This window comes from Argentina silus, assembly GCF_951799395.1.
Source record: "Argentina silus genome assembly, chromosome: 1".
Lineage (NCBI taxonomy): Eukaryota > Metazoa > Chordata > Actinopteri > Argentiniformes > Argentinidae > Argentina > Argentina silus.
This window is the reverse complement of record NC_139655.1, coordinates 31707108-31733085: the sequence shown is the minus strand read 5'-3', so window position 1 is coordinate 31733085 and position 25978 is coordinate 31707108. Positions and strand designations below refer to the sequence as shown.

Here is a 25978-nt window from a genome sequence, read left to right as displayed (position 1 = left end):
CTAATTAGTTTAGATTGTTCCATATTCACTTGGTGCTTGCCAAATAGGGAGCTTGCAATCAGGAGCCAGTTATTAATGCTTTATAAATGCACTTATAACTGTTTTGAAAACTAACCCTGATGTGAAATCATGCAACATTATTTGCAAAAGGGGACCTCTATGTTAAGTGTTACCAATATGGTTTATGAATTGAGTGTACAGTGCCTTGAAAAAGTATTTGTGTATGGGAATAGATTTGTGCCAGTAATATTATGCAAATATCTGGAATTTGATCAATATCTTAGTTTTAATCAATTTCCATGTTTGTTTGTTTTTAGGAATAGGAGCTATCACATCCCAATTTTAAGAAAAATTGCATCCCAAGAAATGTTAATAATTTATTAAAAATTAAAAACAGAGACCTGTTTGCAAAAGTCTATACACCCTTGATGTGGCTCTTTTAAAATGAGATCAAATGCCAACATTTTAAGTTACTCAATAAGTTGAATTGAGTCCATGGAGTGCAAGGATACAGTATGGTTCATGGGAATTGATCAGAATCAATTATACACTTGATTAGGCTGTCACTATCAATTCAGCAAATTTCAACATTTTCTCTTGATCCTGACAAACTCCCCAGTCCATGCCGGTGACAAGCATACCCATAACATGATACAGCTACCACTATATGTACAAGGGATGGTGCAGAAACAGCAATCAGTATGCTACTTTTTGCTTCAAATGTTTTTTGTGGCTTTCAATATTATTAATTTTCGGTTTCAGTATTTTCAAAACCCAGATATGTGCTTAATAATATTAGCATAAATCTAATAACATATTCTACCCATGCACACTTTCATATTTTGTTGAGGCTGTACTGTATAACATTTCGATTTTTAATGATGTAAACTATTTGAAAAATTAATGTTAAACAAAAAGCTGCTAATCATCTCTGAAATGATGGTGAGCCCTTCTTTAACCCGCTAGCACAGACTGGAGACCACCAGGTAAACTTTTACGTTTTGATTTGTATTTACAGGCCTCCCTTGTTGACCATCAACCCAACTCTTTAAATAATCATCTTATTTGTTTGTCTTTTTTTTACTTTGAGTGTCCGTTAGGCTGTGTACTGTAGATCAGGGGGATGAATACTACGGCACTGTATGTACATATAGACACCTCCAACTATGTGTGTTACTTACGTTTTCTTAACAGTATTGACAGTACAGTATTGGATCTGAATTGTCATCATTGACACCAAATAGAAGTAATATAGCCATTACCTCTGTCTCTTCTCCAGACTCTACAGATCTTTAGGGGACTATGATGTTGTCCGGGGTATATTTGGTGGCAAAATTGGGACCAAGTCATTAACATGCACTGCTCTGCAAGCGGAAGCCAACAGTGACTACGCGGAAGCAGTGAAGCTCTACAATGAGGTAGCTAATGCACAGACAGAAATGATAACTGATCGAGTAATTTCCTGATTGTTATAAAATGGAATAGCAATATGAGGGCCTATCAGACACAGCCGTCACAAAGTCATAGCACTGCTAGTTTGCTAATAATAATAATAATAATAATAATGCTCTTCTCAATTTGATGGTTCTGTCAAGGACTTCTATCAACAGCAGTGTGTGCTGGCTGAAGAGTGACGATTTGATGTTGTGGTTTACCTGTACAAATTATTGGTACTGTGTCACAATGAGTTTGGCCGTGCTCTCATTCAGCTTGCTCTCATTCACTGACGTAAAACCCCAGCTTAGAACAATTTTTGATTATCATTTTTGGCGACATGATTAGATGTTTGGGTGATACGGAATACAAGTAATAACCAGTGATAACTGATAAATCGTCTTTTTAGAGTTTAAGTTCATATTCCATCCTATTGACATTTTGTCGTCCTATTGTCGTATGTTAAGCAACAGAGATGCATTTTCTACATGGTCAGCCACCACACCAGCTAACCACACCAGCTAACAGTTAGGGTGTGTAATTAAATAAATATTGATTTACATGTTGTAAGTAACTCTAGCTGTACTTTACGTACCAACACGAAAAGGATTTTTTTTTGTGCATTGTCAGCAGATCGAACACAGAATAGAGCTGACATTATCATATCAAACATGTAGAGTGACATGTCTGTTATTCTACATTATAGAGTATATACAGTGCAATGTTTCTGATCTGTGGGACAGTTGTCTTAATTATGATGAGCATTTTTCCACTGTAGAAGTCTTCCTTGGCCTAGCAGCCCATTTTCGATTGCTGAACTCTCCAATGCTTTTTTCTTTTGAATGATGTTCCAAACTGTTGATTTTGGCAAGCCTAAGGTTTTGGCTTCTGATTTTCTTTTTGATTTGTCAGCCCAATAATGTCTTCCTTGACCTTAATTGACACCTCTTTGGTCCTCATGTTGACAGACATCAATAGCAGACTCCAAAGGCAAATTGTCGCATTACTTCTGGTGCCGTGAAATAGGGAGACTATGTATACAGTGTTCATTTCTAAATGGTGGAACCAAAATTTAACAACTATCGTAATAAAATCTGATAATCTCTACTTTAATCTCATAGTAACTGTTTGAAATCCAAACTTTTGGAGTATAGAGCCAAAAGAAGAAAAAATGCTTCACTGTCCCATTACTGCATTTCTGCAGGAGTCGCCTTACTTTAACACAAGTAAACACAAGCCTTTCAACAAATCTGCTGTCTATTTGTTCTCTGGGTATTTATTTACACTGAGATCAAGGTGTCTTTTGCGGGTGCACCAAATATACTAGACAGTACAATACAAAATACACAGACTAATTTAGCAAAACAAGATCATGATTTTTCCTTTGCTGTTCCTCTCCGTGACAGGGGCTAAACACTGAGCATTGGAGTGATGGGGAACCCACGGATACTGAGAAAGACTTCTGGGAGATAGCTGCCTTGGAGGCCTACAGTCACCTGACTGAATGGAAGTCTCTGCAGTACTGCTCCACTGTAAACATTGACGAGAGCTCCCCAGCCAACCTGGAGAAGATATGGGCCGAACCTTTCTATCAGGTATGACAGGCTCTAAATTGTAACGTCACAGAATTGTTTAAATAGCCACGAGTAACTTTAGCCACCACTAACAAAGAAACCATGGGAATGATTGGGGAACAAAAAAGGTTTTACATTTGTGGCCACAATCATCTCAACTGAACTCTCAGATTTTGTTCTCCAAACACCCCAATTGTTTTTTTGTTAGTGATTGAAGTTAGCTGAAATTATTAGTGGCTATTTAAACAACTCTTAACCATGGATTATGGTTTCTCCTGGCCCCAAGACTACTTTCAAGGTAAAGAACCGTCTGAAAAATATTGTATGCTTTATGTTGGTGTGTTTGCGTGTGTTTGTCTTTGACAGGAGGCATATCTGCAGTATATGATGCGCAGTATGCTGAAGCAACTTCAGCTGGGCGAAAGGGACCAGGCTCTGCTCACTTTTGTGGACAATGCCATGAAGGTGGAGGACCGCAAGAACGTCCTGGAGAGCCACTACAGCCAAGAGCTCAGCCTGCTCTACATCCTCCAGGAAGACTACGACCGTGCCAAGTATTATGCTAACAACTGCATGCGGGTCTTCATGCAGGTCAGAAGCACCAGAGAAAGATTCAATTAGACAGGGCTATTTACTAAATGTTTTGCATGGTCAAATTAAATCACAGAATGGTTTTGGGAACTATGGAATCCCGAATAGCAATAGGCAGTGCTATTCAGTGGGCCAGTGTTTAAAAGGTTCATACTGCCATCACAAAGGTGGTCTACCTCAATGCCACTGCCACAGCAGACACAAGTTGTGAAGACGTGTGAAGTGAGTTTGTTATAGCAGTTCATGAATTACAGAAATTAAGAGGAAATTGTTTAAATATCAGGTTATTTTAACGAGGACCAAGCAATGGGACCAACTCCTATCTACTCTCATACCGTCATCATGCATTCTCTCAGAGCGCAGAGAAGCGGGGGAAATGTTTTGGCGCAATCTGACATGAATAAGCATGAGTCGGCGTTGATAATGCATGGCATCATGAAATCTGAAGATTTCAATGCCCTGATAATCTTCATTATGTTATGCCCAAGTTTTCTCTGACTGCATCCATAAGATGTCTGTTCTGATCTGAAAATCATGTTTGTTCTGATCTGAAAATCATGTTCACTCACATTTTTCCACAATTGTTCAATGAAGAATTACTCTAGTATCGACACACTGCTTAATCGAAGTCGGCTGACCATTCTTCAGTCGGCGCAGGCCTTGACTGAGATCCAGGACTTCCTTCATTTCATCACTGGAGAGGGTGAGTGCTCCAATCCTGCTATTGTAACCTTATTTTGTTATACAAGGTAATATATTACCTTTGCAGATGGCAAATTGGATTTTAATATCTTTGTATGTTTCTTTAATCACAGTTTCAGTGAACTCCCTTAAGAACCTGATTAGATTATGGAGTGACCGGTACCCTGATGTCAAAATGGATCCTATGAATGTATGGGATGATATCATTACATCTCGGTAAGATTTAAATGTTTTCATTAAAGGTGCATTTTGTAACTTGTGGCCACTAAGAGGCACAGAAGGCCAATTGTAGCTGGATTCAAACAGCTTCCCAGGCAGAGAGTAATTGCAACCCAAACTTTTTAGACCTCTCCAGGCTACTACATTCCGTGGTTGCCATGGTGCCGTAATGGGTGCTCTCGATCTAAACCACGCTCCCAACCCCGTTTGGCCTGATAGGGGAGGCTAAAAGGATCAGGGGGGGAAGGAGGACCAGGGGGGTAGAGGAGGACCAGGAGAGTAGGGGAGGCTAAAAGGACCAGGAAGGTAGAGGAGGCCATTGATGAGTGGTTGACCTCCCCACCGCATTTTGAAATGTGATTTTAGAGATCCAAACTGCATTGTTCAATTTCTCACCCAATGTCCCTCTCTGATTGCTACAGATGTGTCATGGGCATTTAGAGCTTTTTAGTTGTGTGCTTAACAGCTCAAGGAAATTATTTGAAATGGCAGCAATGTGTGTCTTCATTGGATATCCATGGTAACATTTAATTCCTCTGGCTGTGGATGTTTCTTCAGATGTTTCTTCCTGGATAAGATATGCGAGAAGCTGAGTAGTACAGGCCACAGTGACAGCATGGAGGTGGATGGGCCAGAGCAGGACCTCAGCACTCTGGTGATGGACTGCAAGTTCAGCATGAAGCTGCGCATGGCTGATAGCGCATGGAAACAGGTGAAATAGCCAAATTAAATTACATGATAACAATGATACATGATAAGAGCTCATGTACCACTCTACATCTGTGCAGGAAGCTATGTCATTGCTGATAGAACTTGCCTTTAGAGTCCATGTGGTAAAGCAATAGTGTAATTTCTGATTAAACTTATTGGCCCAGAGGACCTGAGGGTGAGGGTCTCTGCACTGATTGGCTGAAATGGAACTAAGCTTTTCTATGTGTGTGTGTATGTGTATGTATGTATTTGTTTGAGTATCGACTAGTTTTCCAGCAGCTACAGAGGTTACAGATTGTTACATTACATTGCACCTTTTTAACTGTGTTCCAGAGTAACTTCCCTGTTGCCACCAAGTTGCTGAAGGAGCTCCACAGGGAGGCCAAGACGCAGAGGAGCTGGCTGCTGCGCTGGGTCCACAGCTTCAGTAGCTTCAGCCACAAACGCAGTCATGGTCAGGGGCCAGTGGAGCAGGTCAGCACCATGTTAAAGACCATCCCACTACTGGGTAAGTAGGAAAAGAAGTGGCTCTTGCACACAGTCTCAAGGAAACCCACAGCAGATAAATCTGGCATCTGACAAAGTCCCATTGACTTAAACCCTCTGATTCTTTCGGAAAAATAAGAACTTGCCCAGCATATTGTGACGTTCAAATGCCCACAGTTTAGACTCAAATCTGATTGTCCACTGTATCAAATGCTATGTAATTATACATTCTTATTTTGCTCAGTTTTCTACAACTCACAGCTAGTGCTTTAAATACAAAAATAAACTGTTGTCAGTAAGTATAAGCATAGCAGAAAGAATAGGAGATATGCATCAATATTCATAATATTCACATAACATGTCAAAAGTGACAGTGGCCATTTAAAAGTATTTAGTTTAATTAGCTAGGAAATCCCAATTGGCATTATTAGTATAATGTCTGATTTACGTTACATACAGATGAAGTCAAATAGATTGTGTGGAAATTCCTGCGGACCGCCTCACGCGCTGCTGCAGCGCTACTCAAATAGCCGGGAAGCTCCACTGAGCCTGAACACGCTTGAGATGTGTAAAACTCCCTGCTTGCTAAGGTGTACTTCTGTTTGCATCCACCAGAAGGGGCTGATTGAAGCTTTTACAGTACAACATTAAGCATGCATAGAGTGATCAGAAAACCAAGACAGCTCGCCCTACTCAGAGAGCAGGCGAAATGTTTTTATTGTACAGTAGATTTAATTAATTGTCCAAGCGCAAGGTTTTCCTTGCATTTGTTGGTTGCTTCTTGCACAGCATTCTATGGATCAGTGAAAGTAAACTGTCGTGTTGACATGCTGTTATTAATATTATTCTGTCGGCTATAATATATAAATCTCCCAAATGTTATTCTGTAAATTTTACTGCCCATATCCAACGGGTCATTTGTAGTTGCCTACAAAAATTTTGTATTTTTATAGTTCTTTTTTCACCCCTGTCCAGTGTATCATGATTCTTAGTTGGCTACAAATGAATCACTGTCATATAGGTGTCATATCATTGCTGTAACGTTTTAGAATGGCATGCTCAACTCAATATTGATTGTAGGGTTAAAAGAGCTAATTTATGAAGAAGAAGAAAAAATACTCACTAGAAAAACTATTTAGATATTTTTCCACACTGGAAAAGGGTCAAAGAAAAAAAAGAGTAACATGTTAAACTAAATGTGTGGTTTATTGATTGAAATATCCATGTAGGTTCTATTATGTTGGTAAAATCACGAGATAAATAAAAGTGAGGATGACAGGACACAAAAGCAACATGAGAAATCATTATTTCATTTTGTTTCATGTTTTCTTTTTTTATTATATATTATTAAATGTTGTAATATGTATTATGTAATGTACATATGTAATGCTATGAATTATGTTCTATTTACATACAGTGCCCTCCATAAGGGTTTGACTTTTTGCACTTCTAGCTCTATACTCCAACAGTTTGGATTTGAAATCAAACAATTACTATGAGGTTAAAGTAGAGATTCTCAGCCACCGTTCTTATACATATTCCCCTATTTAAGGGAACCAGTAGTATTGGAAAATTGGCTTTATAGGTTTCTGTCACATCATTTGTGCAGGTATAAAAGTGCTGTCAATGTCAAGTATTGATTTTAGGCTTTGTGTTTGCCTTTGGAGTCTGCTATTGGTGTCTTGTCAACATGAGGACCAAAGAGGTGTCAATTAAAGTCAAGGAAGCCATTGTTAGGCTGAAATATCATAAAAAAACAGAAACATAACCAGAACCTTAGGCTTGCCAAAATCAACCTGTTAATTTATGCATTTCAAATTCATTTTTAGGCTATGCAGCTTAGGTGGAAATTAGAAAGGCCCAAGCAAAAAGTCTAGATTTAGTGGTGATATTTGTTTATTTCACCTTTATTCAAGCAGACGTTGGCGGCAGAAAACTGGAAAGAGTGACGGCCAAGGAAGTATGGGCTTTAGAAGTAACCAGTGTGTTATCTACCAGGCTTTAGTAACCAGTGTGTTATCTACCAGACTTTAGTAACCAATGTGTTATTGCAGGTTACAATCGGTAGTTATTAAGGAGTGAGCTAAGATTGGTACCTAAATTGGTTCCCTTATGTTCTCTATGACAACCCCATTCTCCCCCATTCTTTGACTTTTCCAAAATAAAGGATAGATGCATGTGGAAAATATTCTGTATTGTTCTGTAATGGGCTATCATGCTGTTGCCCAAATTAATCAAAACTGTCTGAGGTGGAAAACATGTGAAAAACCCTAATAATTCCTTATTATTGCCATAACAATCGAATGTAAAGCCCTGTGTTGCCAAAAACACTGTCGGAACAGTTACAGATCAAGTGTAAAATTTAAGGTGTGTTATTGCAGTATGTCTCAAGGAAAACACTATTGGTGCAACTTCATGAGAATTTAACTGTACCATACTTCTTTTTGTAAAGCATCTTAGAAAAGCGTTAGTCTACTGTATATACATTTGTTTAATTATTATTATTACTCTTGTCTTCTTCAGATGACCTTCAGTCCGAGTGTCAGGATGCCTCTGGCAAATTTCTCAGAGATCAGAGAATTCTACTGGGAACCTCTTACCACATTATGGCCTCCGCTGTCAGCAGTTACCCTTCTGTCCTGGAAAGCATTGGGAGAGAGAAGGCAGATAGAGTTTTGCAGCTTGCTGGGTCCTCCTTACCAACTGGTCAGCCTAAGGTAATGTTTTGTATTTTAACTGCAATATTTTAACTGCAAATTTTACAACAAAACAACAAAAACTATTGTTGAGGGAGCCGCACAAGAAAATGTTTCAAGCGCAATAGTGGCAATAGCTTTGCTGATATTCAGCACCACACACAGCTGTCAATCAAATTACTGTGAAATTTGAGGTTCACAGAGCAGAGAGGAGCCTAAATAAACAGAAAATAGCCTACATTTCAAAGGTATGGGCCTACATTATTAAAACTCAAATAAGCACTGACTGTAGTGTGATTGAGTGATAGAATCAAGCAAATGATTGAGAGTCAGATTCTGTCAAACGACCACTCAGTTAGTTAGCAGTCAGCCGTGGTTTCTACTTGGTTTTCAACATAGGTGACTGCTATCTTGACAAAAAAAAACATGGTTATTGTCCATAACAAATTAATAAACAACAGGTATTACACGCTCCCCCACTCTCTCTCTATTTCCATGTGAATGCGATCTGCGAGACAAAACAAAATTCAAAATAATGAAGTTAATATTTTTCACGTAGCCTATACAGTGGGGGAAATAATTATTTGATCTTGTTAGTTTGCCCGATTACAAAGAAATGAGCGGTCTATAATTTTTATGGTACTTTTATTTCAACAAATAGAGACAGAATATCAACAAAGAAGTCCAGAAAAAACACATTATATAAAGTTATAAATTAATTTGCATTTGATCGAAGGAAATAAGTATTTGATCCCCAAGCAAAACATGACTTAGTACTTGGTGGAGAAACCCTTGCTGGCAAGCACAGAAGTCAGACGTTTCTTATAGTTGGTCACCAGGTTTGCACACATCTCAGGAGGGATTTTGGTCCACTCCTCTTTACAGATCCTCTCCAAATCCTGAAGGTTTCAAGGCTTTTGCTTGGCAACTCGAAGCTTCAGCTCCCTCCACAAATGTTCGATAGGATTAAGGTCTGGAGACTAGCTAGGCCACTCCATGACCTTAGTGTGCTTCTTCTTGAGCCACTCCTTTGTTGCCTTGGCTGTATGTTTTGGGTCATTGTCATGCTGGAAGACCCATCCACGACCCATCCTCAGTGCTCTGGCTGAGGGAAGGAGGTTCTCGTCCAAGATCTTATGGTACATGGCCCCGTCCATTGGCCCCTCAATGCAGTGAAGTCGTCCTGTACCCTTAGCAGAGAAACAACCCCAAAGCATAATGTTTCCACCTCCGTGTTTGACGGTGGAGATGGTGTTCTTGGGATTGTAGCATTCAGCATTTCTCTCCCTCCAAACACGAAGAGTTGAATTTATGCCAAAGAGTTCAATTTTGGTCTCATCTGACCACATCACCTTCTCCCAAGCCTTCTCTGAATCATTTAGGTGTTCATTGGCAAACTTCAGATGGGCCTGTACATGTGCCTTCTTGAGCAGGGGGACCTTGCGGGCACTGCAGGATTTCAATCCGTTACGGTGTAGTGTGTTACCAATGGTTTTCTTGGTGACTGTGGTCCCAGCTGCCTTGAGATCATTACCAAGCTCCTCCCGTGTAGTTCTGGGCTGATCCCTCACCCTTCTCATGATCATCCTTACCCCACGAGGCAAGATCTTGCATGGAGCTCCAGGCCGAGGGCGATTGATGGTTATTTTGTATTTCTTCCATTTTCTAATAATTGCACCAACAGTTGTCTCCTTCTCACCAAGCTTCTTGCTGATGGTCTTGTAGCCCATTCCAGCCTTGTGCAGGTCTACATCTCTTACCCTGATGTCCTTTGAATGTTCTTTGGTCTTTTGGACATTACAAGTGAAGGATTGGTGTAAGGATCATGTTTTTATCGCAGACAAAACAGGCACAAAAGCAGCAGACAAGACAGGTGCCTGGGAGAAAGTTCTGGATCAGCCATTCTCAAAGTATTCCCCTGTGCATTCACAGTTATACCTGGTTCTACGTCAGATTTAGTGTTGCAGTGATTGGTATTCTCTAATGGGAGGAATTAAAATCAGCCTATCATATTAGAACACCGTAACAGGTTTTGGGTTTCAAATCAACAGTGAGCTGTCCACATCAATTTCTTGCAGGGTATGAAGTCACATACAGAGGTGAGACCTTAACCAAATAATGAGCTACCTCTTCACCCCGTCTTATCTTGCTCTGTACCAGGCTCTGCAGACCACAAACCCTCCGGGTCCCACAAGATAACATTAAAGAGTAAAACTCCTTTTAAATAGAAGTAAAACTGCTTTCAAATAATACTGTCAAATAAAACAAAGTTTTAAAAGGCTATCCTGTAAAATATTAACTACTACAGACGAAAGATGACAATGTTTGTAAACCCTGAAAGGGGTCTTTAACACATTATAAGCCTATCCATTATAATTGCTCTTCGATGCCCCCTAGTAGTTGCCAAGGTGAAATACCTCAACATGAATGCCATGGCGGTACTGCCACGCTACCGTCACTCAACCATGAACCTATTCAGCTCTGACCTACTGTACTCTAAAACAGTTTTTTTCTTCTTTTTTTTTAAATGAGTCCTTTAACGCAATCACAAAGACTTGTTCATGGTAAATAAATGCACTAACAAATGTTTTTTTTTTTTTACATATATTTCACATTATATATAAGGGGTGAAATCTCAAGTCTTAATTAATGGCCACCGGTATACTGAAATTATGCAAATACAGCCACAGATTGTTCTGTGGATTGCAAAAATTCCACTACCACCTCATATTTTTTCGGCACCCATCTTATCAAATGTTAGCAGAACATCACATTTTACAGGCAGTTATTACTTGTGTTACTTTTTGGATAGTGGTACAGCTAAGTACTGCTTTTACCTACAAATATTACAAAACAGCCCTCACAGTGCATACATGGGATAATTCTCACATTCTCAACATATTGTTTGGCATGAATAATCAACAGCTTCTCATGCATTGTAAAAAGCAGTTTAAAAAAAAACAAAAAAACTCACAGCATGTTTTGTGAGTTAGATACAGTTTTTGCGAACTATGAGGACTATTTTGTGGGTAAAAAAGATATCTCTCAGAGTTTATTGAAGTCGTATTTTGTCCCATTTGGTTTTCCATTGATTATGATCAATACACATTTTTGATACAGCACATCCAATTTTATCTGCAGAGGTCTGATGTGGGTATAGGCTCCAACTATGCAGTATTACACCTGACTCAACTTAATTGATTGAGGACTATGATAGTTGAATCAGATGTGTTACTGCTTGGTTGGAATGAAAGCCTTGGCCCACACCAGCTGTCTGTGGATAAGGTTGGACTCCAGTGATTCAGACACATACATGGCTTTAGGTGGAGGTGGGGCTGCAGCTGCGAGCTCTGGAGTACTTCAGTGGTGCTGTGAGGAGGGCAGATGAGGAGGTCCAGTCCTACTCTCAGGAGTCTGTGGACACAAGCAGCGTTGTCGAGGCCTACATGGCCATGGCCAACTTCTGTGACAAAAGACTGCATGAAGAGGAGCAAAGCAAAAGCTGTGAGTCCTGGTGGTCTTATGTTTCCTCTAGTAATCCCTTAACATTTTATTCAGAATCCATCAAGAAAATGCCAGATATTAATTATACAAATAAAGTGAAAAATGAAATCATAAAAAACAAGCTGTAGCAGCTACAGTATTTAATCTGTCAAATGTTGTTACACTAATCCTAAAAATAACATTTATTTAGCTAGAGAGTCACAGTGTGGTGTGTTTTAGCTGATAATGTACCAGCTGCAACAGGACTGCAAGTGTATTTTACAAGTGAAGCATTACCAATTACTGCACTGTCATTGTATTGTTTTTCTTGTAGTGAGTGAATTCCCTGAGTTGCTGTCCCTTCCTGCGCATGTGGTGGAGTGTGTGCTCAAAGCCCTGAAGTTGAACTCTGCAGAGGCTCGATTCAAGTTCCCCCGTCTGCTGCAGATCATCGAGCTCTATCCTGCTGAGACGCTGGATCTCATGGCCAAAGAGGTATGTAATCCCTAAACCCAGGGCTCTAGACTAACTCTTTCCCCAGAGAGGTGTGTAACCCCTAAACCCAGGGCTCCAGACTAACTCTTTCCCCAGAGAGGTGTGTAACCCCTAAACTCAGGGTTTCACTCTTTCTTCAGAGTGGCAGCGGCCACCTAGTTTTTCAGTTGGTGGCACCCAGCGCATTTGGTCACACCAAAAATGTATTTTTTTGTATGGTCTTAAATATCTTTGAAATTTAACGTGCCATTGTCTTCACAGATTTGTGTATTTCTGCTGTGACAAAGCAATACAAATAACGTTACTTTTATAGATGGTGACAATACCCTGCTGGCAGCTGATTGGCTGGATCAGTCAGATAATGGCCCTTTTGGACAAACCAGAGGCTGTGGTGGTGCATCACGTGATTGATCAGATTGCAGAATGCTATCCCCAGGCGCTTGTGTACCCCTATATGATCAGCAGCGAGAGTTACGACTTTGAGGACTCTGCCAGTGGACACAAGCACCGAGAGTTTGCTGACAGGTTTGCCATCCCTAAAAACCTGTTTGATTATTTGGTTTTATTTCTTGTATAAGTATTAACAAGTATTATGACATCCCAGTATTAAAATAATTGACTTTTGTCAATACTGCATCACACTCCTGTTAAAGTGACTATTTTAACAGTTACATTAGTTTTTAGGTATATCCCATGTTGATGATCAATCAAGATGTTTTTTAGAACAGCTGTATAGAGGAAGCAAATTGGGCAAGTAGCTTCGTATTGCAAACAACACAGAATCCATAGCTCCTATGGTGTAGCTATTTTATGTCTCCAGATCAATGTCTTCTGCAGAAATAACCACTGATTGATGATCAATACCAACAAATCTGCGCAGTGCCTTGCTGAGGCTGATCATCTCAAACACAGAATATCGGAAATAGAATGTGCACTCTTAGTTAAAATAAAACTATGGTACAAAATTGATCAAACTGGAGAAATTGCATGTGAAAAAAAAACGGTGTGTAAAAACCCCCCAGAAAAAACATAAAACATGCGTTATGGATTTTTTTTTTATCACAGTTAACTTTGACAGCCTAAGTGATGGGACAGTGAAGCATTTTTTCTTCTTTTGGCTCTGCACTCTAAAAGTTAAGTTAACATTTAAATCAAACGATTACTATGAGGTTAAAGTAGAGATTCTCAGTTTTTATTTGATGGTATTCGTGTACATATTGGTTTCACAATTCAGCAAGATTTACAGCATACCACCTCATCCGTGAAACATTGTGCAGGGGGTGTTAGGTTTGGGCATATATAGCTGCCACTAGAACTTGCTAACATCAAGTCGATCAATGGGTCGCAGACTTCAGGCAGTTATTACATGCAAAGGATTGTCCATCAAATACTAAACGTGAGAGCTTAATTTGGACATTTGATGAATCTGTCCCATTACTTTTGGGTAACCTAAAATAGGGGGACTATGCATAAAAAGTGGTGTGATTTCTGAATGGTAAAACCAATATGTACACAACTACTGTCAAATAAAAGCAGAGAATCTCTACTTTAACCTCATAGTAATTGTTTGATTTCAGAAACTTTTGGAGAGTTGAGAAAGATGAAAAAATGCTTCACTGTCCTATTACTTATGCAGGGCACTGTATATGCATTGCAATTTCAGGCTCCAACATAACCACATGTGAAAATTGTGTAGGCCTGATATAACTGCCGGATGTGATGTGTGTGTTGCTCAGGCTCAAGTCTGTACTGGATGAAAGAGGCACTGTGCAAGACTTTGTCAATGCCCTGCAGCATCTCACCAACCCTGAGATGCTTTTTAAGGTAACAAGCTTAGCATTTAATTTGATCTAATGTCTGCCAATTATCAACGCTTCAAATTGTGTGGCTTATTTGTTTTGTCATTTGACTCTTCACAGGATTGGTGGGAGGATGTGAAAAATGAATTGGAGAAACAGACTTTTGATGAGAAGAGAATGAGGAGCAAGTATGATGAAATGCATTCTTCCCTCGGGGATCAGAAGGCACAAGGTTTTGGAGCATTCCGCAAAAAGTTCATACAGGTGGGCATCTTAAACCCTTGTAAAGAAATATGTACAGGTATATATATGGATATTTTCAGACATATTCATTCCATTGGTGGGACTTTTCTTCTCACAAAATGAATGCAGTTTTGTATATGCTATAACTTGATCAGTGTCGACAGGTAGCCCCTTACACCCAGAGTACAAACATGAGATTTTATCATTGATAAGCGATTGCGTGTAGTGCTATCGGGTCACAGCTGTAGGTCTAGACACTAATGACAGACGTCATAGTAAAAGGGAATTCCCACCCACAACAGATTCCCCTTTCCGTGCCCATGGCTCAACATCTGGCCTTGTCTGAGAGAGAGAAAATCAAGACTCCGAGGATCAAAATTACCACTCAAGTGTGATACTAGAAACTCTTAGTTTCAGACACATTTTTACTCTGTTTTGTCCAAGACCAAGAGTGACATTTTAAAAGCGCAGTGTTATGCATGCGTTGCGCACAAACACGTTTTCACCAGGATATCTCAAACTATGTCCCACATGCTTTATCAATACCAGGTGGCAGGCTTTTTAGCAACTCTCTCATGCTAATGCTTTCATACAAAAAGCAATTGTCCAAGTATACATTTTATGATATTTCTTTGTCTTCCCTTTAACATTTTTGCCACAATAGAAATTTGCCAAAGAGGTAGAGAAACTGCTGGGCCCTGGAGGTGCCAAACTGTTGGAGAAGAGAAAAGACAAGACCTTTCTGAGGCAGGTGGATGAGCTAATAAGCTCCATGCGTGGATTTCAGAGGGAACCGGGAAACTTGAAGGAATACTCTCCTTGGCTGAGTAGCTTCAAAGCGGACACACTCTGTAACGAGCTGGAAGTGCCAGGTCAGTACTGGTTCCACACATAAAGTTAAACAGTATATTCCATTTCATTATTTTTCCCTAAAGGTGAAAGTCTGGGCTGCAGAAAGTAATCAAAACAGTGCTCATGCAACATGCTAACAAGCTAGAATTGCCTAGTACAGTACGTCAGTGTTTAAAAGGTTAATGTTTGAGCAGCTAATGTTTGACAGTATTGCGACAGTCAACTGGCCTTTTCCACATATTTTATTTGAGGTATTTCACATCGGCAATACAACAACCAGGGGGCATTGTTTAATAATTCTAATGGATGGGCTCATTCTCTGTCCCTCACATATCCCCCCCTGCCTCCTCTTCCTCTCACCTGTCTTCTTCTCCCCTCCACCCCTACCTCCCCCTCTTCTACCCTGCCTGACCCCGCCCTATCTTGGTCCGAGGGCTCCAGGACCAGTTCACCTACTGAAAAGGGGACAATTTGCTCTAACTCACTGGATTTGGTTATAAGGACTGCTCAATGTTTCCCCGCAAACACACTCTGTGTCCTGTATTGGCCAATATACAGGACTCTTATGGCTTTCTCGTACTGCATGGTAGATAGGGTGGTAGAGTTAGAGGAAGTAGCTCTGTGACATCTCTTTTCAATCAACAACACTTGATTTGGTTGAGCTACTGTTTCACAACAAGCCCATCCATTAGAATTGCTCAACAATGCCCCCTGGTGGTTGTATTGTATGTGAAATGCCTCGAAAGAGCTGTCTGTAAGTGTTTCTATATGGTTGTATATGGTTGATGTTTCAATTGTATCACATTTGCATATAACGGTCAAATTCAATGTATGCAAGTGTCAGAATAAGGAAATGAGGTTAATTGCGCTTAAAAAATTAAGGTGTTATACATTTCAAATTGATCACATGCAGTCCTAGTTTTTCATCTCAAACTTGATATACTCTTCAAAAAAAGTTTGAAGTTCCCAAAAATACACCTCAGTTTATTCTGACTAATGTTACAGCGTGTGTGCAGAGATGGAAAGTCTGCATTTAATGCTGAAGCCTAGTGAGCCAGGGCCGGCTTTTGATCCTGCTATCAACTAGACCAGGGGGTGGCAACCCCTGCGGGCCAATTCTGGCCCATAAACTGATTTAATGGGGCCACCCTAGGTTTTTCTTATTGAAAGATCTCTCGTGAGCATTTTTAGCAATCAGGTTGAGGCTTGGTTGGAAGAGATAGCCGCTAACTCTTCAGTCCACTTCCACTAGCATTACTAAAATGCTAACTGATAGATTGTTGTTGATGTTCATCACTACTGTACTTCAATGCTTAATGGATTAAAAATTAATTTCGCCCAGCAGTGTGAGAGCTAGGAGAAACCTTATAGACAGCTCTTTGGACAAAAACAAAGAAACCTTGAAGGTGTGAGGCTAGTTCTATAATAATGTACTGTTGCTGTCCATCCAATGCTCTCTAATGCATAATACTGTGGATGGATGTTTTTTTCTTCTCTTGTCTTTTAGGACAGTATGACGGCAAATCCAAACCCTTGCCAGAGTATCATGCAAAAATCACAGGTTTTGATGAAAGGGTATGTAATATATATTCCTTTTTAAAATAATTTAGAAACTGTTACTCTGAACAAAAATTATTTTCTCAGCCAACACCTAGCTCGGGTGGCCCCCTCTTCTTGGGCCTCAATTCTGGGTTTTCAGAGATGAAGTAGTGAATGGTTAATTTTACTCATTGAAATCAACTCAACTAAACCAGTTTTTAGGGGGAAAAAACACATAGTTTCCAAGGGATACCAGGTAAATGGTGGTCTGTAAAGCAAAGCCTAATCATGTGAAGTTGACATTTCTTCCTCTATAGGTGAAGGTGATTAGATTAGATTCAACTTTATTGTCATTGTGCAGAGTACAAGTACAGAGACAACGAAATGCAGTTAGCGTCTAACCAGAAGTGCAAAATAGCAGAAAGTGCAATGAACAGTATTTACAGGTAGTGCAATGAGCTCCATACTGTGCTCTATAGGTGAAGGTGATGAGCTCCATTCTTCCTCTATAGGTGAAGGTGATGAGCTCCATTCTTCCTCTATAGGTGAAGGTGATGAGCTCCATTCTTCCTCTATAGGTGAAGGTGATGAGCTCCATTCTTCCTCTATAGGTGAAGGTGATGAGCTCCATTCTTCCTCTATAGGTGAAGGTGATGAGCTCCATACTGTCCTCTATAGGTGAAGGTGATGAGCTCCATACTGTCCTCTATAGGTGAAGGTGATGAGCTCCATTCTTCCTCTATAGGTGAAGGTGATGAGCTCCATACTGTCCTCTATAGGTGAAGGTGATGAGCTCCATTCTTCCTCTATAGGTGAAGGTGATGAGCTCCATTCTTCCTCTATAGGTGAAGGTGATGAGCTCCATACTGTCCTCTATAGGTGAAGGTGATGAGCTCCATTCTTCCTCTATAGGTGAAGGTGATGAGCTCCATACTGTCCTCTATAGGTGAAGGTGATGAGCTCCATACTGTCCTCTATAGGTGAAGGTGATGAGCTCCATACTGTCCTCTATAGGTGAAGGTGATGAGCTCCATACGGCGCCCCAAGCGTCTGATAGTACGAGGAGACGACGAGCGCGAGTACCCCTTCCTTGTTAAGGGCGGAGAAGACCTCCGTCAGGATCAGCGCATCGAGCAGCTCTTTGGTGTCATGAACATCCTCCTGGCCCAAGATGCCACCTGTGCTCACAGCAGCATGCAACTCCGCACATACCAGGTGGTTCCCATAACGACCAGGTAGTACGTTTTTTTTTTTTTTGTTCCTCATTTAATTATTTTTTGAAAGATTTAATGAAAGAAGAGCACTCAGTTTAAAAACCTCATGATTTTGTTAGAATGTTTTGGGTCCAAAAGGCCCTCATTAGATCTTTGATACAGTGTTAGTAGTCGGTCCACCTGGTTTAATACACAAAATATCTATTCTACAGAATTGGTCTGATTGAGTGGATGGAGAATACTAGTACCCTTAAGGATTTGCTGCTCAACACCAGGAATGAGGAGGAGCATAAGATGACAACAAGGTTTATTAGCATTACTCCCAATACTCAGAAATCTGCAGTTATTTATTGCCCCATAAAGTGATAATTTATTTTGTGTTAAACAGATAACTTGGCTGTTTTATGAAAATAGTCTGAAGCTTACACTGCAATGGCTGCTGATCAGTTTGACCATTGTTACACAGTGTGTTAACATTAAGTTATTTAATGAATTTGGTCAACTATGCCTTTTTCTGTGTTCCTGTGTTACTTTGCCCTGATTCTCAATGTTTTTGTTAATTATTGTAGACCAAATGAAGTATATGATAACTGGATCACCAAAGTGTCGTCAAAAGTGCAGGGTATTGGACGATATGCTGAAATTTACAAGTAAGTCAACTGAACTGTGTGACCTCATTGACTGCAATTTGTTTATGTCATGGTTTCACCCATGTTCTCACAGAAATCTTTGTAGATTGTGGGTCGCCCAACTTCCAAAGACTACATATATTCCAGCTACCTTCCTGACCAACTATTTTTTGTCATAGTGGTACGACTTGAGCCTCTACTTTCAGTGCAAGTTAACCATACCTGCGTGGTGATTGATATATGCCAACTCGGGAAGATGCTAGTCAAAGAAAAAGTTAAGTTAAGGTGATCTTTAGTGTAAAGTTAAGGAGAGGTTATGGGCTTTAAAGATGAGCCAGCTGTAGTGGCGACGTCTACAGCAGGGTACCCAATTTTCACTCAACCAAAAGAGGAGGGATTTCAGATGAGTTTCTCCTCAATGCTGGCTATGTATGAAGGAAGGAAGCAAGCCTCTCTGTTGCACCTCCTATGAAATTGTCATTGGTTAACAGAAGTGACGCTGCTCGACATCCATCGCCCAAGCTGAGCAGCGTTCACGTGAACAAGCACCAAAAGCGGTGCAGCCTAGGGAACCCTTGCATTTCTCTGCCCGCCATCCAGCTGCCATAAAAGTGAATTGTCCCCCTCACGGCTCTGACTACAGCTCGGGTATGTTGGAAAAAGGAGGAAAACCATCCCTAACCTTTTGCTGCAGTTGGGGGGGGGGAAAAAACCCTTGTGGTGGACGCTCATATTGAATCTCTTTGATTCAATATGGTGCAGATGTTTTATTTTAAGACCACAACAAATACTGTAGAATGCATATTATTCGAATTATTTAGGTTTGTTTAAGACTATTGAAAAATAGACGGAAATTGCCTATTTTAGGCTTCTGCAGGAAAAGGTTAAAAGGCCCACTCCAGTAATATGTCAAAACAAAGCGTGCTTGTGAGTGCTGTCTGACCAGGAAATAAGCATCTGAATGAACTGAAGTTGGAGTTACAAGGGAAGTATTTGGGCCAGAATTTGACACCTGAGTTAATGAGATATGATGTTGCATCACTGACTTCTCACTTTTTCAACTGGAAAAAGATTTTTGAAAAGCCATTTACAACCTTGATATAGTAGACAATATGGTTAGTTTAAGATCTAATACTGCAAATACTTGTTTTCACTAATAACCTATTCAACTGTGCGTTCAGTCTATGAGAATTCAGCTACGGGTTTACTCGTAGCCATGTACACGTATCACTACTGATTGATTACATCATAATTGTCAATATGTGTTCATATCCTTTTTCCTTTGTGAAACTGGAAGTGCAAACTATCATCAGGTCAGGGTACATATAGAAATAAAAAGGGTAAACATGATGACAGTTATGAACCTCTATGAACCTCCATGCACTCTACGGTCAAGCCACGCCAAACCGCTTGATGCACCTAGAATCAGGCTCCACACAATGGGGAACGTGCCTTTTCCTCCCACGCATCACGCCTTTGGAACTCTTCCTGACAATCTAAGGGCTGTTCAGGCTTTTGGAGCTTTTAAAGCAGTTATTAAGATGCATCTTTATCGGCTGGTCTACCCCTCTAGACTTTGATTGCTGTTTTTATGATTAGTTATATATTTGTTTTGCTTTTGTTTTTGTTTTTTTGTAACAATTTTTCTTTTAATGCACTTTGAGATTATTCTTGTATCATGAAAAGCGCTTTATAAATGTAATAAATTATTATTAGTTATTTTGTTCTTATTTGGTGTTTTTCATAGTATTTGACCACCAGAGTGAACTACCTGTTTGTAATCTATTCACCGATTTGCTAAATTAGTGATGCATATTCATGCTGTTAACACAGTGTCTATACCAGGTTTTATGGAGCAAATACTTCCATTGCTGTAATTTGATAACCATTTCAGATTAAATATTTTGTGGACTTTCACAGGAGGGCAAAGCGCAGTGAGACTGTCAACAACTTCATAAAGATAGAACAGCTTGTTCCAGGTGATCTGCTGAGGTAGGTTTTTGGGTCCAGTTTAATGTACTATGAATCTGTTTCTCTCTTAACTCGCCCTGAGAACCCCACTACCTCCCCTAGTGGACGATTACTGCAAGATCCAATGACAGCTAATACTGTTGTAATCATCAATTTTAGATATAATTGAATTGATCATTTAAGCAATTAGGCACGAGAGGCTGTGTATCGTGAATATATCACAGCTAAGGGGTCTTGGGCATGACACAAAGGGTTGGCTTTACTGATATACGAGTAAAAATCTACCTCTTGCCAGATACTTCATTTAGATGCTAATGAGATCCGAACTATAAAATAAGTAATATTAATGTCTACCAAGACCTTTATTTTTTCATCATGAAAGGGCACCAAGCATTAACAGGTCTCCATTTTGCTCTTTCCTTTCTCTCCAGGAGAGCGTTTGTGATGATGAGCACTACCCCTGAGGCCTTCCTCTCCCTACGCTCCCACTTCACCAGCTCCCACGCCCTGCTGTGCATCAGCCATTGGATCCTGGGCATTGGGGATCGTCACCTCTCCAACTTCATGATTAACATGGAGACTGGGGGCATGATTGGCATTGACTTTGGCCATGCCTTTGGATCTGCCACTCAGGTGGGCTCCTCGAATTTCTGTTATTTTACACAGTCACTGTCAACAGAAAGTATCACTTCTGACTGCTGGATCTGGAAAGAATGTAAAAGATGTGGAGGACTGTTGTGTGTGTGTGTGTGTTCTGCTTAATGTGTTCAGCTTTCTGTAGTTTTATAAGGGCAGTTCACACTGGCTAGGTTCTGTGTTCCCACTAGTCTTTGGGCTAAAATGTTCCCCTGGGTCATGCAGTCTTGTATTCTGAAGTCTGCTTCACAAATACTTACATAGGGCACTGTACAAAAAAATCAAATACAAAAAGGTCCAGTAGGGTATTAAACTGTCAGTATATTAATCTCAACTCATCAAAACCTGTGCTACAGACTAGCAGGCGCCTCCAGACACTTGCACCTCCACACAAAAAGATTGCACATAGCATGAGAAAGAGCAACGTTATGCGAGATGGAATAGGGTGAACACCTCACCGCACTTTGGCTATTTGTCTTTAGGAAGGGGAGAAAGTCTGTTCCCCAAAGTGTAGGCTACAGTCAGTCTGTAAGGTCTATAACTCGCTACTCGCTACAATGGCCTATATTTTGTATCAATCGGGTCTAGTTGTTCACAGGTCCGTTCAGGTTCAGTTGACTGTTAAAGGGTCCGTCTGGGTCTCTTTATTTAAAAAGAAGAACAGGTCCATTCAGCTTTGGGTACGAAATCCTTTGGCCCCTGTTCAAACTGGCTGTTTTGGCACCATGTTTTGGGTTCTTTCAGGGGCTAACCCCGAAAAATCGATGCTAACCCAGAGCAGGGCCAGCTACCGTTGGGCTTAAGTCGGTGCTAGCCCACTTTGGAATGTGCAAATGTGAACAGTTGCTTAGCCCTAGGCTAAAAGCTCTCTTAGCCTGGGGTGAAAGGCCCTATAGCAGGTCTCTATAACAAATTGCATCTTTAAAGGTCTTAGCTGTGAGAAATGTGGAATGAAAAATCGCGTAAAATAAGGCTAAACTCTGGACCATGTTTTATTATTATAATTGTTATTATATCCTGATTAACCAGGGCCGATCGTGGATCTGGCATGACTGGGTGAAACCAATGCTGTGAAAAGCCAATCCAATCATGTTAAATTAGTGATTACTTCAAGTTAGGGAGAAAGGAAGGGTGTATTTCTTAAGTATTCAAACAGTGTTATGGAGGAAAAAATCCAGTCTCTTGTTTTCTTCCCCAGTTCCTCCCAGTGCCAGAGCTTATGCCATTCCGCTTGACGAGGCAGTTTTTGAATCTAATGCAGCCCATGAAGGAGTCAGGCTTGATCAAGAGTGTCATGGTGCACTCTCTACGAGCCTACAGAGCTGATCCAGACCTGCTGCTGAACACCATGGACATCTTCGTCAAGGAGCCCTCTCTGGACTGGAAGGTAGTGCAAACTAGAAAAGGTCCTGAAGAAAGTTTGTGGCTTGCTTCCCATGTTGATTCATATAACTTTAAATGCATATAGCTGAAAGTGTGTGTGTATTTATATATTTGTTGTTTTGTATTGTATTTACATGTTAATACAGTATCATTGATATTATATTATATTATATGAGACAAAACACTTCAATTGCATTACAAATACAAATAAAAACTGTTTTACAGCATGGATATAAAGTATGTTAAAACTACACATGAAGCCTACATCACGTAGGTAGTTAGAGGCAAGTCTACTGGTTCAACATCTAACTTAGAGTCCCTCACTTAGAGTGAATTTTTATTCAAAAAGCAAAAATCTACATAAACAAAAAAACACATTTTAAAAAGGCAACAGGTCTACCTCTGAATGGAAAGGCAATAGGTCTACCTCTGGAAAGGTCTGTTTTTCTAAGGCAAGGCAGTACATTAAAGGGATAGTTCAGGTTTTTGGATGTCATACCTAATTTTCCAGTGTTCTTGTCTACTTATAAATACATCTCCACAAGAAATTCTACAGCCATCTCGTCTTTGTGGCCTATACGCGCATATTGACATGAAAATACTTTGTTATTTGTACTATTCCAAGCATAAAATTAAATTATTAAATTATTCAAACTAAAACACTTCCAGTTTTGGAAAACAGCCCTTGATTTGGAACTCGTCCATTTCCATGGCAGTTCTCCACTTGGCCACAAAATCTCTTGGCAGGATAGCTCCCCTGGTGTTATTAACCCTTCCCTTTCCGACAAACTTAAGAGATGAAATCAGAATATCATTTACATTATTGAAACGGGTTAGAGTTAGAAATTAAAAGGAAATCTAAATAAAAACATTGACACAACTAAATCATTTTCTAAATCCTAGGGCCTAGAAGGCCCTCACTGTTCCCCACTGCCCATCGTATGCCACTGATTCAGAATTATTCTGTTCCTCCATAACCCCCAGAACTTTGAGCTGAAGCAACTGAAGAAGGGAGGCACCTGGACAGAGAGTGTTAACACCAAAGAAATCAACTGGTACCCCTTACAGAAAGTGAACTTTGCCAGAAGAAAACTGGAAGGAGCAAACCCTGCTACTATAACCAGGTATGTTTTCAAAATGAATACACATTGGATAACAACCTCTGTGGTTCGATGACTGTGTCCAGCAGATGAATGGAATTTTCATGGACGGGGTGTTCTCAGATTCACCCTTGTTCATGAAATGCTAGAGGTGTGCTCCTTAACCCAGATTCTGCTGTTTTAAAGGTGTATTCCTTAACCCAGGTTCTGCCTACAGTGTGTCGCAAACATTTTAGTTGATTATGTTGATCATTTCAGATTGGGCAATATTTGGTTGACAATATGGTGCACTTCGGGGGAGGGTCATGCGTTGTTTTATTTGTTATGTTATTGGTGTAGATTTTCCTAAATTCCAATCCAATTTTCCGTTGATCGAATATTTTTGTTATTTGAATTAAAGGGGCAATCTGGGATACAAACAACAACAAAGCAGTCTTCCTGTCACATTTTTTTTGGTAAACAGCTGTGGGATGGTGCTGCAGAAATAATAATAATAATGCATTTATTTTGTGTAGCGCTTTTCTCAGTACTCAAAGACACTACATTCCATGGAGAGAACAATAGATAGATAAATAAAAAGTAAAACAAAAGCACAGTCAGTAAAAACAACAGTAAAAATAGTTAAAGATTAAAAGCAAGTTTAAAAAGATGGGTTTTTAGGGATTGTTTGAAGGAGAGTGTGCTGGATTGTTTGATGTGTAACTACTCTCAAATTCAAAGACGGAGATATGGATGCAAGGACTGACCATCTATGAGATCGAAATCATAGTTTTAACCATGTTTTGAAGCTACAGTGTTTGTTTACAATCACATTGTTTACAAATAATAGAGTAAAACAAGCTGATATTTTGGGTTCTGATGGGCCAAGCCAGTTGAACTAAGCTCATGAGGCATTAAGTTATATTCTTCAAGAATCAATGGCTATATATTAATAATTTCAAAGTTAAAAAAATGTTGTACCAATTCCAGATTGCCCTTTAATGATGCATTTTCTACTTCATGAGCAAATTCATGAATTGTCCCATTTTCAATATAAAGGTAGATTACACAAGTCGGTAAGATACTTTCAGAACTTGTGGGTAGTCTAATAGCAATATGAGTCAATGTCCCATGCCATCGGTTATGTTGATCCAGCTATATGCCTCAACCCCAAATGAAAAGATTGGCACTGAATAACATCAATAATATAAATGATATGGGCCCAAATGTTTTCCTTTAAACATTTTCCATTCATTTGGAATTGAAGCTTGATTTTGGAATTTGCATATCAAAAAACATTTGTTTGCTTACCTTTCTCTAGCACTGTGGCTGCTAATATTCTTCTAGAAAGTCTTATGAGATGATTGTGATATATATATATATATATAGTTGCTTCCCTTACTTTAGACTAATTCACTTTATTGTAAGTCACTCTTGATAAGAGTGTCTGCTAAATGACTAAAATGCACATTTAAATTGAGTGTACCATCCCTTTAAATAGGAATTGACTCCAATCCTGGTCGTAGTTACTGCCAAGACCCATGTATTTGTTAATATACAGTTTTATGGCTGTAGGGCAGAAACAGTGTACTTTTACTTGGCATGTCTAAGTGAAGCTCTTTTTGTTTTGAAGTGAGGAGTTGAAGCTGGGCTTTGAGAAGGACCCTGCCTATAAGGACATGCTGTCTGTGGCCTTGGGAAGTGAAGAGCATAACGTCCGTGCCCGGCTGGGACTGGAACACCTGTCAGTCGAGGACCAAGTGGATTGTCTCATCGACCAGGCCATGGATCCTAACATACTAGGCAGGGTTTGGGTGGGCTGGGAGCCCTGGATCTAGACAGGTTTTGGGGGTCTTTTTTTTCAGGACATTTAAACCAGATCAAAGATTGTGCTTTCTACATTCTGTTCCCCTAATAGATTATGCTCCCTCCTTGTTTCACTGTGTCCCTATACCATGGCTATAAATTGAATCTTTGTTGTAACACATTATTTGGTATCATGAAGGTATGGTTCAGAGTTGTCTTTGTGTCATGCTTAGTCTAAAAGAACAACACAGGATAATTCTGTTCTGGATCAAGCTCTGACTGCAACACTGTTACCTGTTGAAGATGTAAGTTTACCCTATTGTCTTATATCTTTGTTTTATTATTATTGTTAAAAAATAAAAAGTTTACCATAACACTTCCCCTAAGAAATTAATAGGGACCTTGACTTATTGTTTCTCTTGTAGTTCCATCCCCA

At 39.8% G+C, this 25978-nt stretch overlaps 1 protein-coding gene across 1 annotated transcript in view; it reads left to right on the top strand.

Moving 5' to 3' along the window:
- prkdc (protein kinase, DNA-activated, catalytic subunit) overlaps window positions 1-25932 on the top strand; it is a 76919-nt gene extending 50987 nt beyond the window's left edge. The window contains exons 59-81 of the mRNA XM_083675728.1: window positions 1280-1418; window positions 2841-3029; window positions 3375-3599; window positions 4194-4302; window positions 4415-4517; window positions 5079-5232; window positions 5565-5739; window positions 8241-8434; window positions 11737-11917; window positions 12231-12391; window positions 12705-12916; window positions 14128-14215; window positions 14311-14454; window positions 15098-15305; window positions 16793-16860; window positions 17839-18059; window positions 18251-18343; window positions 18608-18688; window positions 20588-20659; window positions 21070-21271; window positions 22473-22661; window positions 23642-23781; window positions 25370-25932. Of these exons, the coding sequence (XP_083531854.1) occupies window positions 1280-1418; window positions 2841-3029; window positions 3375-3599; window positions 4194-4302; window positions 4415-4517; window positions 5079-5232; window positions 5565-5739; window positions 8241-8434; window positions 11737-11917; window positions 12231-12391; window positions 12705-12916; window positions 14128-14215; window positions 14311-14454; window positions 15098-15305; window positions 16793-16860; window positions 17839-18059; window positions 18251-18343; window positions 18608-18688; window positions 20588-20659; window positions 21070-21271; window positions 22473-22661; window positions 23642-23781; window positions 25370-25574 (3553 nt within the window). The 3' untranslated portion in view covers window positions 25575-25932. The remainder of the gene's footprint in view (window positions 1-1279; window positions 1419-2840; window positions 3030-3374; window positions 3600-4193; window positions 4303-4414; window positions 4518-5078; window positions 5233-5564; window positions 5740-8240; window positions 8435-11736; window positions 11918-12230; window positions 12392-12704; window positions 12917-14127; window positions 14216-14310; window positions 14455-15097; window positions 15306-16792; window positions 16861-17838; window positions 18060-18250; window positions 18344-18607; window positions 18689-20587; window positions 20660-21069; window positions 21272-22472; window positions 22662-23641; window positions 23782-25369) is intronic.
- The last annotated feature ends 46 nt before the right edge of the window (window positions 25933-25978 follow it).